This window comes from Cherax quadricarinatus, chromosome 30 (assembly GCF_038502225.1).
Source record: "Cherax quadricarinatus isolate ZL_2023a chromosome 30, ASM3850222v1, whole genome shotgun sequence".
Taxonomy (NCBI): domain Eukaryota; kingdom Metazoa; phylum Arthropoda; class Malacostraca; order Decapoda; family Parastacidae; genus Cherax; species Cherax quadricarinatus.
Genome location: NC_091321.1, coordinates 2,499,067 through 2,519,171, shown reverse-complemented (window position 1 = coordinate 2,519,171; position 20,105 = coordinate 2,499,067). Strand labels below are relative to the sequence as shown.

The following is a 20,105-nucleotide window of genomic DNA, read 5'->3' as shown; positions in this document are numbered from 1 at the left end:
ATAAAATACACACATAGTACACTCATTACTTACCTTAAAATATTTAAAAGTCTTAATGTAGAGTGAGATGAGTAGCATTTATTGTACAGAATCAGGTGTGGTTGGTATGATAGCAAGGCCAGGCCAGGCCACCCCACCCCATCCCAACCACAAGTAATATACTACGACATTTAAAGCATCCCAGAGCAATAAAATGCATATACAGTGGTACCTTGACTTATGAGTCTAATTTGTTCCATGACCGAACTCTTAACTCAATCTGCTCGTACAGTGAACCCCCGAGTTTCATGATTAATCCATTCCAGAGAGACTGCTGAAAGGTGAAATTCACAATTGGCAAATCCATTTTCCCCATAAGAAATAATGTAAATCCAATTAAATATAGATTTACAGTACATACAGAAAACAATGAGATGTCAATAATATCACACTTACCTTTATTGAAGACTTTTGTTGGTGTATGAATAAAATGTCATTACGTATGTTAGGCATTGTGGCGGTGGCAGGAGTGTCTCTAGAGACAGGACAAGAAAGTCCTTCAATATGACACTAATATCAACTCTACAGCTTATTTATACATGTATATCACAATTCATCTAATATGACATAATAAACAATATTAACCCTTTGACTGTTGCAACCCGAAATCCTGAAGTGTCTCCTGGTGTCGAAGAATATTAAAAAAATATATATATATTTTTTCTTATGAAAATGTTAAGATTAATTTTCTGACTGTTTTAAGCCCCAAAATTTTTTTTGTGATCAGTACTTACCGAGATATAGAGGAGTAAAGTTGGCAGAAAATGAGTTGCGTATAGCAACAGCGACGAATGCCGCTCACCCGATAAACTTTGGTTTACTTGCATTGAAACATTTCTTGTTTTTTTCACTATTTTATTTTGTCACATAACTTATGCAGCCTGTGAGCCCAAAGAAAGGTGCAATGTACAGTAGTACCCCGCTTTACGGCGTTTTGCTTTAAGGCGTTCCGCTAATACGGTCATTTCAAATTATGACCAAAACTCTCTATATGGCTCCCCCCCCACCTAACTTACTAATACGGTCACCGTGCCCCACCCGGTTTGTTTACATTCTTCGTGAGCTCCATAAGCACTACGTCTCTCCATTATGTCTGGAAACTCCAAAATTTCAAGTGTTTTTAAAAGTCATTTCATATTTTATATATACGTACTCTGATAATTATACTTATGTACACCTGTACCTAAATAAACTTACACACTGTGCTGGTGTGCAGGTACACATTACAATCAGCAAGAGTATCTTATGTCTCGAGACACCATATTAGTAATGATAATAATAATGATAATAATCACCGAGTCTCATTAAACGTTGTACATTATGTTAATATACCGGTCTCCCTCAACATTCGCGAGGGTTAAGGAATCAAGAGCCTCGCGAATGTTGAAAAATCGTGAATGTTTGGTGCCCCAATATATTGTAGGGAAATATAATACAATACTGCTTCCTTAACTTGTTGAACCATGAACAATCATAAAATACATGAAAATGTCGTAAATTGTACTAAATACATAAATGTTATGGTTTAATAACATGTATGTTATTAAATACCACTGCCTCCACCACTGCCTCCACCACTGCCTACACCACTGCCTCCACCAATGCCTCCACCACTTCCTCAACCACTGTGAGTCCCTACTACCCTCCCTCTGACCCCCGCAACTGGCAGCCAGCCCTCCCACCAGTGTGGTGAGTGTTTTGTTTGTTCATTATTTGCTATTAAACTACAGTATAAATAATGTAAACCCATTCATGACTGCATATTGGAATGGCTATTCAGACAGGTATTGGACGGTGACATCATGTGTTTACTCTTGAACACAGCAAAGAATCAAACATTTCTGCTAATAATAACAATAGTAATAATAACAACAACAATAATAATAATAATAATAATAATAATAAATATGATAGAATTGAAGAAGGAAATTGTACAAAAATACGAGGGAGTGGTTGACACATCGTCAGTGTGGCTTTGTTTATGCTGGAGTGAGAATTATTCTCGGTGCTCTTCCAAACATTTCACAATAATTCATTGTGTTTGGTGCTTGCAGATTGAGTGCGACTCAAGTGGTAGAGGCAGTGGTTGAGGAAGCGGTTGAGGAAGTGGTTGAGGCAGTGGGTGAGACAATGGTAGAGGCAGCAGTTGAGGCAGTGGTATTTAATAACATGTTATAAATAATAATACAGTAATACATATTATTAATAACATGTATTATTATTATTATTATTATTATTATTACAGCGGAACCTCAAAAATCGAATGTATCACATATTGAACGTTTCGAAAATAGGACCATTTTTTCGGACAAACTGTGTCCCTATTATCGAATGCGCCCCTATTTTCGGACCACCGGGTACAGGACCTGTCTGCCGCCCGCTCTGTCCGCATCCCCGCGCAGGCGCCGTGAGCAGTCTAGCTTTGTTTATGCTTGAGTGAACACTAACCTGCGCACTCATTCACGCATTTTACGATTATTTCATTGTGTTTAGTGCATGTGGGACAGTGAAATAAGCTGCCATGGGCCCAAAGAAGCTTGCTAGTGGTACCCCTGTGGTAAAGAAAGCGAGAAACACCATAGATGTGAAGAAGGAAATAATACAGAAGTATGAGAGTGGTGTGAGACTTGTTGAGCTTGCCAGGATGTATGGGAAAAACAAGTCGACCATTGGTTCTATCCTGTCAAAGAAAGAACAAATCAAGAAAGCTGATGTTGCAAAAGGTGTTAATATAGGGAGTGGATGAGGTGCCTTCTTCAAAGATTAAAGAGATTTGTGCCAAGTGGAATGATGTCCAAATGTTTGTGCAAAAGTACCACCCTGAGCCAGCTGAAACAAGCCATCTTTGCAACAAGTTCAGTGACAGAACCATGTCCCATTTTAGGGAAATGTTAAAGAGGCGCCAGAAACAGAGGACTGTGGACAGTTATTTTGTGAGACAGGGGTCCAGTGACTCTCAAGCTGGTCCTAGTGGCATTAAAAGACAGAGAAGGGAAGTAACCCCAGAGAGGGCTTTACCTGAAGTCCTCATGGAGGGGGATTCTCCTTCCAAGCACTAACCCCAACTCCCTCTCTCCTCCTCCCTATCTTCCAGATGCCATCACCAATCTTCAATAAAGGTAAGTAAAAATGCTATTTTATATGTATTACTATACATAATTAAAAACTATAGTATTTGTTGTATGTAAAACTGTAATTAATCTCTACAAAATGTATTTTTTGTGTGAATATTTTTGGGTTTCTGGAACGGATTAATTGTATTTCCATTATTTCTTATGGGAAATATTGCTTCGAATTTCAGACTTTTCGAATTTAGAATTAGCTCCTGGAACGGATTAAGTTCGATTTTTGAGGTTCCACTGTATTATTATTATTATTAATAAGATGTATGTTATTAAATACCACTGCCTCAACCACTGCCTCAACCACTGCCTCACCCACTGCCTCAACCACTGCCTTACCCACTGCCTCACCCACTGCCTCAACTGCTGCCTCACCCACTGCCTCAACCACTGCCTCAACTGCTGCCTCACCCACTGCCTCAACTGCTGCCTCACCCACTGCCTCAACCACTGCCTAACCCACTGCCTCAACTGCTGCCTCACTCACTGCCTCAACTGCTTCCTCAACCACTGTCTCACCCACTGCCTCAACTGCTGCCTCACCCACTGCCTCAACTGCTGCCTCACCCACTGCCTCACCCACTGCCTCAACCGCTTCCTCAACCACTGCCTCAACCAATCCAATCGCACTCAATCTACAAGCACCAAACACAATGAATTATTGTGAAATGTTTGGAAGAGCACCGAGACTAATGCTCACTCCAGCATAAACAAATCCACACTGACGATGTGTCAACCACTCCCTCGTTTTTTTGTACAATTTCCTTCTTCAATTCTATCATATTTATTATTATTATTATTATTACTATTGTTATTATTAGCAGTAGAAGAAATGTTTGATTCTTTGCTGTGTTCAAGAGTAAATGCATGATGTCATTGTGTCCAAGCAGAGAACACAATTCCTACCATTCCTCTCTATCCCTTTCATTCCTTTTTACCCTTACCCTTCCTCTGTATCCCCTCCTCTTCCTTTCTGCCCCACTTCCCCTATGTTTCTCATCCTTCCTCTCCATCCTCCACCCCCCTTCTTCTCCCTCTTCTTCTATCTCTCCCCCACTATTTAAATAGCCCAGAATTGTCCACTTACAGTTTGTATGTCACTGTTTAATGAGAGATAATAATAATAAATCATAATAAATCATAATAATAATAATAATAATAATAATAATAATAATAATAATAATGTATGAAAGTATGTATAGTGGTACCAACAGACTTATATGGGTGTGAAGCTTGGGTTGTAAATGCTGCAGTGAGGAGTTGGCTGGAGGCAGTGGAGATGTCCTGTCTAAGGGCAATATGTGGTATAAATATTATGCAGAGAATTCGGAGTGTGGAAATTAGGAGGAGGTGTGGAGATATTAAAAGTATTAGTCAGAGTGTTGAAGAGGGGATGTTGAGGTGGTTTGGTCATTTAGAAAGAATGGATCAAAACAGAATGACTCGGAGAGTGTATAAATCTGAAGGGGAAGGAAGGAGGGGTAGAGGTAGTACTTGAAAATGTTGGAGGGAGGGGGTAAAGGAGGTTTTGTGGGTGAGGGGCTTGGACTTCCAGCAAGCGTGTTAGATAGGATTAAATGGAGACAAATGGTTTTTGGGACTTGACGAGCTGCTCGAGTGTGAGCAGGGTTATATTTAGCGAAGGGATTAAGGGAAACCGGTTATTACAGATTTAGCCACACTTGAGTCCTGGAAATGGGAAGTACAATGCCTGCATTTTAACCCCTTGACTGTCACAACCCCCAATCCTGAGGTGTCTCCTGGTGTCGTAAAATTAAAAAAAAAAAAAAAAAAAAAAAAAAAATTATGAAATGATAGAGAATCTTTTCCCGATTATAATGACATGAAAAAAAATTTAATTTGATGGAAAACTGACAGAATTACACTCCCGCAAAGCTAGTGACCTCGGCGATATTTATAAATCGGAGATTTTGCCCACTTTGAGCTCTATTTTTGGCTAATTCCATTGTTCCAGTCAACAAAACTCATAGCTATTTCTTTAGAACTCCATTTTTTCTATCGACTGAGTACAAGAAACTGCCCATTTACCAATTTCAACTACCCAATAACGTGGTCAGAAATTTGCAATTTGGCCAATTTCACAAAAATTAAAAAAATATGACAATTTCAAAATAAGGTCCAGAATCAAGAATGCAAACATTCCTGGCTCTAAAATAACATTTTCTTTGTTCATCAGTCACGTTTCCAGGCTCCTCTGATATTGCTCTTACTTTCTATTTTGAATTTTTATTCAAACAAAAATAGAAGATTTACTGTTATGCAGACTACTGCAATACTGTAATAATTGTACAAATAATGTCAACCCATTCATGACTGCATATTAGAATGGCTAGTTGGACATTTATTGGGCAATGACATCATTTGTTTACTTTTGAACATCGGCAAAAATGAAAAATTTCCCCTACTTTGAGCTCCATTTCCAGGTTCTTTTTATAGTAAAACCAATCAATATCACCTCTATTTCTGTAATATGTTTTCCATTCTATCAAATGAGACCAAGAAAACGAGAATACAACCATAAATACTATACGAAAATGGACCACAAATTCGGCATTTTTTTTCTCATTACGCACTGCATGCTCCAGGATTTTTTTTATGTTCTGCACACTGACCACACAGACCCATTCTCTCACATGTGGGCCTACCAGCTTTCTTCTGCTTCATTTGAAACCGCTAGAATTTATGAGTATTGGGAAGATGGAGGGAATATTTTGAGGAATTGTTAAATGTTGATGAAGTTAGGGAAGCTGTGATTTCGTGTATAGGGCAAGGAGGAATAACATCTTGTAGGAGTGAGGAAGAGCCAGTTGTGAGTGTGGGGGAAGTTCGTGAGGCAGTAGGTAAAATGAAAGGGGGTAAGGCAGCCGGGATTGATGGGATAAAGATAGAAATGTTAAAAGCAGGTGGGGATACAGTTTTGGAGTGGTTGGTGCAATTATTTAATAAATGCATGGAAGAGGGTAAGGTACCTAGGGATTGACAGAGAGCATGCATAGTTCCTTTGTATAAAGGCAAAGGGGACAAAAGAGAGTGCAAAAATTATAGGGGGATAAGTCTGTTGAGTCCTAGGTAGTAGGTTGGTAAACAGCAACCGCCCAGGGAGGTACTACCGTCCTGCCAAGTGAGTGTACAACGAAAACCTGTAATTGTTTTACATGATGGTAGGATTGCTGGTGTCTTTTGTCTGTCTCATAAACATGTAAGATTTCAGGTATGTCTTGGTACTTCTACTTGCACTTAGGTCACACTACACATACATGTACAAGCATATATATACACACCCCTCTGTGTATTCTTCTATTTTATTTCTAGTTCTTGTTCTTGTTTATTTCCTCTTATCTCCATGGGGAAGTGGAACAGAATTCTTCCTCCGTAAGCCATGCGTGTTGTAAGAGGCGACTAAAATGCCAGGAGCGAGGGGCTAGTAACCCCTTCTCACGTATAAATTACTAAATTTAAAAGAGAAACTTTCGTTTTTCTTTTTGGGCCACCCTGCCTTGGTGGGATACGGCCGGTGTGTTGAAAGAAAGAAGTCTGTTGAGTATACCTGGTAAAGTGTATGGTAGAGTTATTACTGAAAGAATTAAGAGTAAGACGGAAAATAGGATAGCAGATGAACAAGGAGGCTTTAGGAAAGGTAGGGGGTGTGTGGACCAGGTGTTTACAGTGAAACATATAAGTGAACAGTATTTAGATAAGGCTAAAGAGGTCTTTGTGGCATTTATGGATTTGGAAAAGGCATATGACAGGGTGGATAGGGGGGCAATGTGGCAGATGTTGCAGGTGTATGGTGTAGGAGGTAGGTTACTGAAAGCAGTGAAGAGTTTTTACGAGGATAGTGAGGCTCAAGTTAGAGTATGTAGGAAAGAGGGAAATTATTTCCCAGTAAAAGTAGGCCTTAGACAAGGATGTGTGATGTCACCGTGGTTGTTTAATATATTTATAGATGGGGTTGTAAGAGAAGTAAATGCGAGGGTCTTGGCAAGAGGCGTGGAGTTAAAAGATAAAGAATCACACATAAAGTGGGAGTTGTCACAGTTGCTCTTTGCTGATGACACTGTGCTCTTGGGAGATTCTGAAGAGAAGTTGCAGAGATTGGTGGATGAATTTGGTAGGGTATGCAAAAGAAGAAAATTAAAAGTGAATACAGGAAAGAGTAAGGTTATGAGGATAACAAAAAGATTAGGTGATGAAAGATTGGATATCAGATTGGAGGGAGAGAGTATTGAGGAGGTGAATGTATTCAGATATTTGGGAGTGGACGTGTCAGCGGATGGGTCTACGAAGGATGAGGTGAATCATAGAACTGATGAGGGGAAAAGGGTGAGTGGTGCACTTAGGAGTCTGTGGAGACAAAGAACTTCGTCCTTGGAGGCAAAGAGGGGAATGTATGAGAGTATAGTTTTACCAACGCTCTTATATGGGTGTGAAGCATGGGTGATGAATGTTGCAGTGAGGAGAAGGCTGGAGGCAGTGGAGATGTCATGTCTGAGGGCAATGTGTGGTGTGAATATAATGCAGAGAATTCGTAGTTTGGAAGTTAGGAGGAGGTGCGGGATTACCAAAACTGTTGTCCAGAGGGCTGAGGAAGGGTTGTTGAGGTGGTTCAGACATGTAGAGAGAATGGAGCGAAACAGAATGACTTCAAGAGTGTATCAGTCTGTAGTGGAAGGAAGGCAGGGTAGGGGTCAGCCTAGGAAAGGTTGGAGGGAGGGGGTAAAGGAGGTTTTGTGTGCGAGGGGCTTGGACTTCCAGCAGGCATGTGTGAGCGTGTTTGATAGGAGTGAATGGAGACAAATGGTTTTTAACCCTTTGAGAGTCGACAGGCCCTCTCCAAGACTCATTCTCAGGGTCGGCCAAATTTAAAAAAAAAAAAAAAATAATTTTGTCTTATGAAAAGATAGAGAATCTTTTCCCGATCATAATGACACCAAAATTATGAAATTTGATGGAAAATTTACGGAATTATGCTCTTGCGAAGCTAGCGGTCTCGGCGATGTTTACGCATCGGCGATTTTGCCCACTTTGTGGTCATGTGAGGTCACAGACCCTGAGCTGCTTTGGGGATTAGTGTGGACGGTTACAAAGCATGGCTTGCTTCTGCAGTGTTTTAAAAATTGAGGTTGGAGAGTTGAAGGAGGAGGTCTTGCTTTTCCAGAAGGAGATTAGGAGGCTGAAGGTCCACCTCAATGGGTCTGGGAGAGAGTGTGAGGTGGCTGGAGTTGTGGGGAATGAAGCTTCTAGCAGTGAGGTGCTGTCTGTCTCTCGCTGTGAGGAGGCTGTAGTTGGGGAGGTAGCAACAGCTACCAGCAGTGAGGTGCAGTCCAGCACCTGCTACAAGTGGCGAGTGGTTCACAGTAATGGGAGGCGCATCAGAGTAAGGAAAGTTAAGAGTGAAGATCTGAAGGTAGGAAATCGCTTCTCTGTTCTTCAGGATGAATGTACTTCAGTGGCCAGTGAAGGTAAGGGTACTACTGCCCCTGCTAATGGAGGTAAGCGCATTCTTGTGGTTGGTGACTCTCAGGTAAGATATATTGACCGTGCTTTTTGTAATAGGAATAAGAAGATGAGAGATAGAGTGTGCTTCCCTGGAGCTGGTGTTGGGGACATTGTCAACAGGCTGGATAATATCATGTCAGGTAATGGGAACAAGCCCATTATCTGTCTCAGTGCTGGTGGAAATGATATTGGGAAGGGTAGGAGAGAAGAGCTGCTAGATAAGTACAGGTCAGCTATAGATTTCATTAAGTCTAAGGGAGGGATCCCAATCATATGTAGCATCTTGCCTAGAAGGGGAGTAGGAAATGAATGGTTGTCTAGGGCAATTGGTGTAAATTGCTGGCTAGACAGATACTGCAAGGAACTTGCAATCCCATTCATTGACAACTGGAACAGCTTTTATGGCAAACATGATATGTATGCAAGGGATGGGGTACATCTCTCTGGGGCTGGGGTGGTAGCACTTGCAGACTCGATTGAGAAGGCCATTGGTGAAATGCCTATGATTTTAAACTGATGGAAGATAGAGGTATGGGTGTGTGTGGGAAACAAGCAGGTTGCAACACTAGGGTTGGAATCAGTAAATGTATAAAAGGCATTCAGCATGAAGTTATAAATAAAGACAATAGATCAGGTCAGCAAACAAAGGGGGACAGCAGAGGACAGCAAGGGACTAGCTCCCTTAAGGTTTATTATACTAATAGCAGGAGTGTAAGAAATAAGATAGATGAGCTAAGATTAATTGCAAGTGCAGGAAACATAGATATTATTGCTATAACAGAGACCTGGCTCAATCTGAAAGATAGAGAGATGCCCTCTGAATGTCACATACAAGGCTATAAATTATTCCACACTGACAGGGTCAACAGGAAGGGTGGTGGAGTAGCGATGTATGTCAGAGACAATTTAAATTGTTGTGTTAGACAAGATATAAAAGTAGAAGCATCAGCCACTGAATCTGTTTGGTTACAGCTTCTCGAGGGCCGAGAAAAACTAATTTTGGGTGTGATTTACAGGGCCCCAAATCTTGAAAGGGAGTGCAGTAAACTTTTATGGGACGAAATTCGTAAGGCATCTACATACGAAAATGTTGTGCTAATGGGAGATTTCAACTATAGACAGATTGACTGGAGCAATTTGACAGGAAATTTAGAGTCAGGTGACTTTCTTGATACGATCCAGGATTGTTTTTTAAAACAGTTTGTGACAGAGCCAACTAGAGGAAATAACCTCCTTGACTTGGTTCTTGCCAGTAGGGAAACACTAATTTATAATCTTGAGGTTAATGATGAGCTTGGGGAAAGTGATCACAAATCACTCAGTTTTAATATATCATGGAATTCCCTTAATAATGGCAATCAAGTCTCCGTCCCTGACTTTCGCTTGGCTGATTTCATAGGACTGAAAAATTACTTAGGTGGGCTGAACTGGAATGACCTGACTAAGGGTCAGGTAGGTGGTGATGGTTGCCGATGTGATGCTTTTCAGGGCATAGTTCTAGCTGCTCAGTCAAATTATGTTCCAAATAGGGAAATCAGATCAAACAAAAATGATTCTAAATGGATGAACAATAGATTAAAATATCTGATTGGTCAAAAGAGAGGCATATATAGGCAAATCAAAAGAGGAGAGGGGCAATTAAGAAATCGATATATTCAGTTAAAGAGAGAAATAAAAAAGGGAATTAGAAAAGCAAAAAGAGATTATGAGGTTAAAGTTGCAAGAGAATCGAAGACTAACCCAAAAGGATTCTTTCAGGTATACAGAAGTAAGATCAGGGACAAGATAGGCCCACTCAAAAGTTCCTCGGGTCAGCTCACTGGCAGTGATAAGGAAATGTGTAGAATTTTTAACACATACTTCCTCTCAGTTTTTACACAGGAGGATACCAGCGATATTCCAGTAATGATAAATTATGTAGAACAGGACGATAATAAACTGTGCACGATTAGGGTCACAAGTGACATGGTTCTTAGGCAAATGGATAAATTAAAACCTAACAAATCCCCAGGCCCTGATGAACTGTATGCAAGGGTTCTAAAGGAATGTAAAGAGGAGCTTAGCACACCTTTGGCTAATCTTTTCAACATATCACTACAAACTGGCATGGTGCCAGATAAGTGGAAAATGGCAAATGTGATACCTATTTTCAAAGCAGGTGACGGGTCCTTAGCTTCGAACTATAGACCAATAAGCCTAACCTCCATAGTGGGAAAATTTATGGAATCAATAATTGCCGAGGCAGTTCGTAGCCACCTTGAAAAGCATAAATTGATCAACGAATCTCAGCATGGTTTTACAAAGGGGCATTCCTGCCTTACGAATTTATTAACTTTTTTCACTAAGGTATTTGAGGAGGTAGATCATGGTAATGAATATGATATTGTGTATATGGACTTCAGTAAGGCTTTTGACAGGGTCCCACATCAGAGACTATTGAGGAAAATTAAGGCACATGGAATAGGAGGAGAAATTTTTTCCTGGATAGAGGCATGGTTGACAAATAGGCAGCAGAGAGTTTGCATAAATGGGGAGAAATCAGAGTGGGGAAGCGTCACGAGCAGTGTTCCTCAGGGGTCAGTGTTGGGCCCCCTGCTGTTCACAATCTACATAAACGACATAGATGAGGGCATAAAGAGCGACATCGGCAAGTTTGCCGATGACACCAAAATAGGCCGTCGAATTCATTCTGACGAGGACATTCGAGCACTCCAGGAAGATTTGAATAGACTGATGCAGTGGTCGGAGAAGTGGCAGATGCAGTTTAATATAGACAAATGCAAAGTTCTAAATGTTGGACAGGACAATAACCATGCCACATATAAACTAAATAATGTAGATCTTAATATTACGGATTGCGAAAAAGATTTAGGAGTTCTGGTTAGCAGTAATCTGAAACCAAGACAACAGTGCATAAGTGTTCGCAATAAAGCTAATAAAATCCTTGGCTTCATATCAAGAAGCATAAATAATAGGAGTCCTCAGGTTGTTCTTCAACTCTATACATCCTTGGTTAGGCCTCATTTAGATTATGCTGCACAGTTTTGGTCACCGTATTACAGAATGGATATAAATTCTCTGGAAAATGTACAAAGGCGGATGACAAAGTTGATCCCATGTATCAGAAACCTTCCCTATGAGGATAGACTAAGGGCCCTGAATCTGCACTCTCTAGAAAGACGTAGAATTAGGGGGGATATGATTGAGGTGTATAAATGGAAGACAGGAATAAATAAAGGGGATGTAAATAGTGTGCTGAAAATATCTAACCTAGACAGGACTCGCAGCAATGGTTTTAAGTTGGAAAAATTCAGATTCAGGAAGGATATAGGAAAGTACTGGTTTGGTAATAGAGTTGTGGATGAGTGGAACAAACTCCCAAGTACAGTGATAGAGGCCAGAACGTTGTGTAGCTTTAAAAATAGGTTGGATAAATACATGAGTGGATGTGGGTGGGTGTGAGTTGGACCTGATAGCTTGTGCTACCAGGTCGGTTGCTGTGTTCCTCCCTTAAGTCAATGTGACCTGACCTGGCTAGGTTGGGTGCATTGGCTTAAGCTGGTAGGAGACTTGGACCTGCCTCGCATGGGCCAGTAGGCCTTCTGCAGTGTTTCTTCATTCTTATGTTCTTATATTTTGCTAGAACTCCATTTTTTCTATCGAATGAGTGCAAGAAACCATCTATTTACCAATTTCAACTATACAGTACAGTGGTCAGAATTTAGCAATTTTGCCAATTTCACACAAATTTCAAAAGATGCCAATTTCCGAACAGGGTCCAGAATAAACAAGAAAGACATTCCTGGCACTAAAATGACATTTCCTTTGTTCATTAGTCATGTCTCAAGGCCCCTCTTACATTCTTTTGCTTTCCACTTTGAATTTTTATTCTCACAAAAAATAGAAGATTTTCTGTTATGCAGACTACTGCATTAGTGTAAAAAATGGTATAAATAATATTGGCACACTTACAAAAGAATATTAGGCTCACCAGTTAACGTTTATTGGACGCTTGGCATGATTTGTTTACTTTTGAACTTTGGTAAAAATCGAACATTTCTGCTACTTTGAGCTCAATTTCAAGGTACTTTTCATTGTGAAACCAGTCAAAATCATCTCAATTTCTGTAATATGTCTTCCATTCTATAAAACGAGACCAAGAAAACTAGAATACAACAATAAATACCATACGAAAATACAGTGCAAAGTCGATGTTTTATTCCAAAAAAACGGTCAAAGTTTTTTTTTTTCTCATTATGCACTGTGTGCTGCAGGATTTTTTTTATACTGTGCACACTGACCACATAGACCCATTCTTTCATATGTAGGCCTACCAGCTTTCTCCCACTAGATTTGAGGGTGCTAGAATTTAGGCGTACTAGTACGTCAAAAACCCTGGGTCGTAAGCCGTACTAGTACAGCCGAAACCCTCAAAGGGTTAATACTTGACGTGCTGTTGGAGTGTGAGCAAAGTAACATTTATGAAGGGGTTCAGGGAAACCGGCAGGCCGGACTTAAGTCCTGAAGATGGGAAGTACAATGCCTGCACTCTGAAGGAGGGGTGTTAATGTTGCAGTTTAAAAACTGTAGTGTAAAGCACCCTTCTGGCAAGACAGTGATGGAGTGAATGATGGTGAAAGTTTTTCTTTTTTGGGCCACCCTGCCTTGGTGGGAATCGGCCAGTGTGATAATAAAAAATATATATATATATGTCAAACATGACGATCTGTTGGAGTGTGAGCAGGGTAATATTTAGTGAAGGGATTCAGGGAAACCGGTTATTTTCATATAGTCGGACTTGAGTCCTGGAAATGGGAAGTACAATGCCTGCACTTTAAAGGAGGGGTTTGGGATATTGGCAGTTTGGAGGGATATGTTGTGTATCTTTATATGTATATGCTTCTAAACTGTTGTATTCTGAGCACCTCTGCAAAAACAGTGATTATGTGTGAGTGTGGTGAAAGTGTTGAATGATGATGAAAGCATTTTCTTTTTGGGGATTTCCTTTCTTTTTTGGGTCACCCTGCCTCGGTGGGAGACGGCCGGCTTGTTGAAAAAAAAAAAACATGGTACCTCGTAAGACATATATATATGACTGAAACAGTCAAAGGGTTAAAGGAGGGGTCTGGGATATTGACAGTTTGGAAGGACTTCTAAACTGTCGTATCTGAGCGCCTCTGCAAAGACAGTGATTGCATGAGTAAGGTGAAAGTGCTGAATGATGATGAACGTATTTTCTTTTTGGGGATTTTTTCTTCCTTTTTGGGTCACCCTGCCTCGGTGGGAGACGGCCGACTTGTTGAAAAAAAAAAATAATAATACTTTAATTCAGCATGATACAATGTTTGTACAAAGGTGAATAACTTTTTGGTTTACATGCAGAAAGCCTCTACATATGCAGACCATTTTGGGCAAACTTAAGACTAACTTAAGAATAAGGCAATAACAATATGAGTAATTTTATGCATACAGTCGCTTGGGTGAGTATAAGTATAAATTTAGTAGTTACAATAAATACAAGAGAATTGAATATCCCATTAGTTCATGCTATAAGGCTTTTATCAAGTTTAGCTGATAAGGATTTACAGGTTTGATTATTAACATAAAGGTGACACAATCAATTTTTTAATATTTGGCAGGATTACAGATACTGATTACAGATATTGATTACAGATATTACAGATTATATTGTTTCACATGTAATTGTTACATTGAGAATATGGAAATGTAGTTTAAAATCTAACACAGAGCCATTATTTGAATGTATGTCACTGCTGACACCAAAAACTGATTTGATTCAAACAACAAATCCCTAGACTAGTAAGTTACTTAGCTGTCAGATAACAGATGAATCATTGCAGTTGGTAACTCACAAACTGGTAATGGCACTAAGATTAAACTTTCATTATTGATACAAAAATCTGGCAGAGCTTACCCTTAAAGCTGAGTCCCACAGAATGGTCTAACTGCTTAAAAAACCATTCAAGAGACTCTCTTGTAGACATCATGACGTGCTCCAGAGTCTGAAGACAGAGAAAGTCTCGCTAGTAATTTTGCATCAATGGTTGACATAAGTAAATATACCACTCTTGGTACTGTATAACTGTAATTTCAAGTTTAAGACCCATAAATAGTTTGTAATGCACTAATAAGTACACCGAGAAAATGAGAAAGTAAATACAGTAATTTATAAAATATATTTTTCTGAAACCTATGAAAAAGGCCTTGACAGGCACAATATTCCACCTAATGACAGAAGAAAATATGAGAGATATTAAATATAGAGTACTTTAGTATATTTACAGAAGAAATCATAAATGAAATGAACTTAGAACACCAACAGTACAAATGAAATTAAGACTGCTGAAATAATCCAAGAAAAAGTAAAATACTACTAATGGATATTTTTTTTTTTTTTTCAACAAGTTGGATATTAACAAAATTAAAGCAGTAAGATCAAACAAGATATGACCTCAAACTTGAAAGGCTTATATAAGAAACCAAAGCTATCTTTTCTGTGAATTAATTATTTTTCATTATGCACAGTCGAAAATATTATTCCAATATTTAAAGAAATGTGATATGGAAGATTCTTTAAAATGTCAGGTATTGATTTACCTCACTAACGAATGACGATGTGAAAACACTGCAGAAAAGCACTAGAAAAAATTGAGTAATTCACTTGGAGGGCAAAACACAGCTAAGAAACAGATCAGTTTTAGACCAGCAACGTTTTATTAAATGAACTTAATTTGTTAAGATACATATAATACAACTCGAGAGATTATACAGAAAATAATTAAATGAGAAGATTTCAATAACCTGCATTTGCAAAAAGATTTTAGTAGCATTTGCCATAAAAGACTAATCTGATAACTGCAAAAAATATATAGACACTTATTACGAAAAGTTTAAGACATCAAAATATTGAGTAATGTGTAGCGCATCACTTTTTGCTGTACAATGATTTAACCCTTAAACTGTCCACACGTAGATAAACGTGCATGTGCGCAGAGCTCTGACTGTATATCGACATTTTATTTTTTATTCCTTCAAATTTGGTGCGATAGGCCTGATTTGCCTAGACATGAAAGAATGGGTCTGTGCACTCAGTGTGTGTACTTTGAAAAACTCAGGGACCACTTAGTACCTTGTGAGAACACCAGTTCAACTGAGTGACAGCTAGAGCAAATAGTGTGGCAAACACTAGTGATTCACTGATGTCATGTCATTTTAACACTCACGTTTTAAGAGGAAAGTAAAAATAGGTTAAATGCATGAGTGCGTGTCAGTTGGACCTGACTAGCTTGTGCTACTAGGTCAGATGCAGTGCTCCTTCGTTCAGTGGATGTGACCTCACTAGGTGGGTCATTAGTCTAAGCCAGGAGGGGGGGAGGGCATGGATCTGCCTTGCATTGGCCAGTAGGTCTGTTGCAGTGTTCTTTCTACTTATATTCTTATGTATTCGGCTGGCTGGCTGGCTTTGGCTGTATCTGTCTGTCTATGTCTATATCTCTGTCTGACTATATCTCTATCTGTCTATATCACTGTCTATCTGTATCTCTGTCTATAACTCTATCTCTAACATGTACTCATCAATACAGTTATTATACATAATGTAAATTACTTAGGATAACCCAAAAATTCCAGGCCAAGTGCTATACAGTGTTCGTAGATTTTTTTTTTTTTCAACAAGTCGGCCGTCTCCCACCGAGGCAGGGTGACCCAAAAAAGAAAGAAAATCCCCAAAAAGAAAATACTTTCATCATCATTCAACACTTTCACCATACTCACACATTATCACTGTTTTTGCAGAGGTGCTCAGAATACAACAGTTTAGAAGCATATACAGTGGACCCCCGCATAGCGAACGCCTTGCATAGCGAACAATCCGCATAGCGAACGCTTTGTTCGCTGAAATTTTGCCCCGCATAGTAGACAAAAACCCGCTCAGCGAACTTCGTCCGAGACGCGTCCAATGTGGGCCCTCAGCCAGCCTCACATGTGCCGCCCGTCCCATTGTTTACCAGCTAGCCTCCGCGGTAACATTCAAGCATACACTCGGAATATTTCGTATTATTACAGTGTTTTCGGTGCTGTTTCTGGAAAATAAGTGACCATGGGCCCCAAGAAAGCTTCTAGTGCCAACCCTGTGGTAAAAAGGGTGAGAATTAGTATGGAAATTAAGAAAGATTTTGAAGGGTTTGGGGCTAACCCTGAGAAGCCTATGCCAGTTGTGGAATCCATTGTGCCTACTTCAAAAATTAAGGAAATGTGTGCACAGTGGGTTGAACTGCAAACCTTTATGGATGAAAATCACCCTGACACAGCTGTTGCAAGCCGTGCTGGTGACTATTTCAATGACAATGTTATGGCCCATTTTAGGAAAGTCTTGAAGGAACGGGAGGTACAGAGCTCTATGGACAGATTTGTTGTGCGACAGAGGTCCAGTGACTCTCAAGCTGGTCCTAGTGGCATTAAAAGAAGAAGGAAAGTAACCCCAGAAAAGGACTTGCTACCTCAAGTCCTAATGGAAGGGGATTCCCCTTCTAAACAGTAAGAAGGTAATGCTCTCCCCTCCTCCCATCCCATCAATCATCACCAGATCTTCAATAAAAGTAAGTGTCATGTAATTGTGCATGCCTTTTTCAGTTTGTGTGTACTAAAATTAACATTTTTTTGTGGTAAAAAAATTTTTTTTCATACTTTTGGGTGCCTTGCACGGATTAATTTTATTTCCATTATTTCTTATGGGGAAAATTAATTCGCATAGCGAACATTTCGCATAACGACCAGCCCTCTTGCACGGATTAAGTTCGCTATGCGGGGGTCCACTGTAAGTATAAAGATACACAACATATCCCTCCAAACTGCCAATATCCCAAACCCTTCCTTTAAAGTGCAGGCATTGTACTTCCCATTTCCAGGACTCAAGTCCGACTATATGAAAATAACCGGTTTCCCTGAATCCCTTCACTAAATATTACCCTGCTCACACTCCAACAGATCGTCAGGTCCCAAGTATCATTCGTCTCCATTCACTCCTATCTAACACGCTCATGCACGCTTGCTGGAAGTCCAAGCCCCTCGCCCACAAAACCTCCTTTACCCCCTCTTTCCAACCCTTTCGAGGACAACCCCTACCCCTCCTTCCTTCCCCTATAGATTTATATGCTTTCCATGTCATTCTACTCTGATCCATTCTCTCTAAATGACCAAACCACCTCAACAACCCCTCTTCTGCCCTCTGACTAATGCTTTTATTAACTCCACACCTTCTCCTAATTTCCACACTCCGAATTTTCTGCATAATATTTACACCACACATTGCCCTTAGACAGGACATCTCCACTGCCTCCAACCGTCTCCTCGCTGCTGCATTTACCACCCAAGCTTCACATCCATATAAGAGTGTTGGTACTACTATACTTTCATACATTCCCTTCTTTGCCTCCACAGATAACGTTTTTTTGACTCCACATATACCTCAACGCACCACTCACCTTTTTTCCCTCATCAATTCTATATATACAGTGGACCCCCGCATAACAATTACCTCCGAATGCGACCAATTATGTAAGTGTATTTATGTAAGTGCGTTTGTACGTGTATGTTTGGGGGTCTGAAATGGACTAATCTAGTTCACAATATTTCTTATGGGAACAAATTCGGTCAGTACTGGCACCTGAACATACTTCTGGAGTGAAAAAATATCGTTAACCGGGGGTCCACTGTATAAGATATAAGACATAAATAAACATGACGCAAGTAATAGCAGTGTCACTTTCTCAGCAATCTGGGAGCAGCCCATAAACCACAAACCAACAGGTTTACCAGCTGCACCCTGAGACAGAGACAGGCAGATAGAAAGACAGACAAGCAGAAGTAGACACACAAACAGAGCTAGACAGACAGGCAGACAGATAGACAAGCAGACAGATAGACAGGCAAACAGATAGACAGGCAGACAGATAGACAGGCAGACAGATATAGACTGACACAGACATACAGAGACATGTTTGTGTGGAAGAGTAAAAACATATAAAGGCAAGGTTCCCCCTCCAGCAGCACACATTCATCAAATGTCACTTGGTATCTGATGTGTGTCATAACACCATTCTTCAAGGAGTTTCATATTATACTACAGGCACACACAAAAGACAGAAAGACAGATAAGCTGAACTAGACAGATAAGCAGAGCTAGGCAGGCAGACAGACAGATGTACAGATAGACAGATAGATGTACAGATAGACAAATAGACAGGCAGACAGGCAGAGAGACAGGCAGATAAGACTGACAGACATAAAGAGACATGTTTGTGTGCAAGAGTAAAAACATAAAGGCAAGGTTCCCTCCAGCAGCTCACATTCATCAAATGTCACTGGCTGTCACTCATCTGACTCTTGTCATAACACCATCCTTCAAGGAGTTACATACTCCAGCATGTCTAAAACATTACTGGGACCTATAAATACTTTGTATATATTTCTAGACAATAGTCAATGACAAGGCAGGTGAAAATGTTCACCTGTCAGTGTGATTGTTACTATTTCAGTACATAATATTAGTGTCAGAAAAAAGATTGGCTATGAAATCACAAGAACTATTATAAATTGTAATTATCAGAACATAAAAATTATATAAATTAAAATAAAAACAAGAAAAAAAGTTAAATCAACAACACTTTTGCAAGCAGCAGGACAGGATGTTGCCGTCAGGTGAGCATCCAGAGCCAACTTCGAGGTCTTATATCTCGGTAAGTACTGGTCCTAAAAAATATTTTTTGGGTCTTATACCACACAGAAAATTCCCCTCTTTAATTTAAAAAAACAAATAAAAAAAAACATTTTTTTTTATTTTTCAAAATATTCGGAGTGTCACGCAGGTGAACATAAATCTATGTTTGGATAGTTTAAGGGTTAAAAAAAAAAATGAAGTTTTATAACAAACACTGAGATCTATCACAAACTGCAACAGTTCTCACTAAGGGCACTGTCAACTCTCTTATATGAGCACAACAGTTGTCTATCAAAGTTGTTGTTATCTCTGATATACAATAAGAGCTACAGTTGTGATGAATGGTTTTGAAAACCGACAAGTTGAAGAATTGAGACACTTATGCAACACATGGGAATCTTTATTGAAGAAACGTTTCGCCACACAGTGGGTTCATCAGTCCAATACAAAGTAGAAATGGGTAAGGAGAGTAGAAGTTTGAGGTAATCAGTCCCTCAACCTGGAATTGATGTGTTCAGTCCATCACACTACAAGAGTGATGGACTGAACACATCGATTACCTCAAACTTCTACTCTCCTTACCCATTTCTACTTTGTATTGGACTGATGAAGCCACTGTGTGGCGAAACATTTCTTCAATAAAGATTCCCATGTGTTGCATAAATGTCTCAATTCTTCAGCTACAG

At 39.7% G+C, this 20,105-nt stretch overlaps 1 protein-coding gene across 10 annotated transcripts in view; it reads right to left on the bottom strand.

Annotated features, from left to right (window-relative positions):
* Nf1 (neurofibromin 1) overlaps window positions 1-20,105 on the bottom strand; it is a 644,633-nt gene that overhangs the window by 207,097 nt on the left and 417,431 nt on the right. For all 10 annotated transcript variants that reach the window (XR_011392599.1, XM_053781766.2, XM_053781772.2 and 7 more), the window contains one exon: window positions 14,617-14,704. Coding sequence is in view for 9 of the 10 variants with exons in the window: in XM_053781766.2 (XP_053637741.1) it covers window positions 14,617-14,704 (88 nt within the window). In the remaining variant the exon portion in view is untranslated. The remainder of the gene's footprint in view (window positions 1-14,616; window positions 14,705-20,105) is intronic.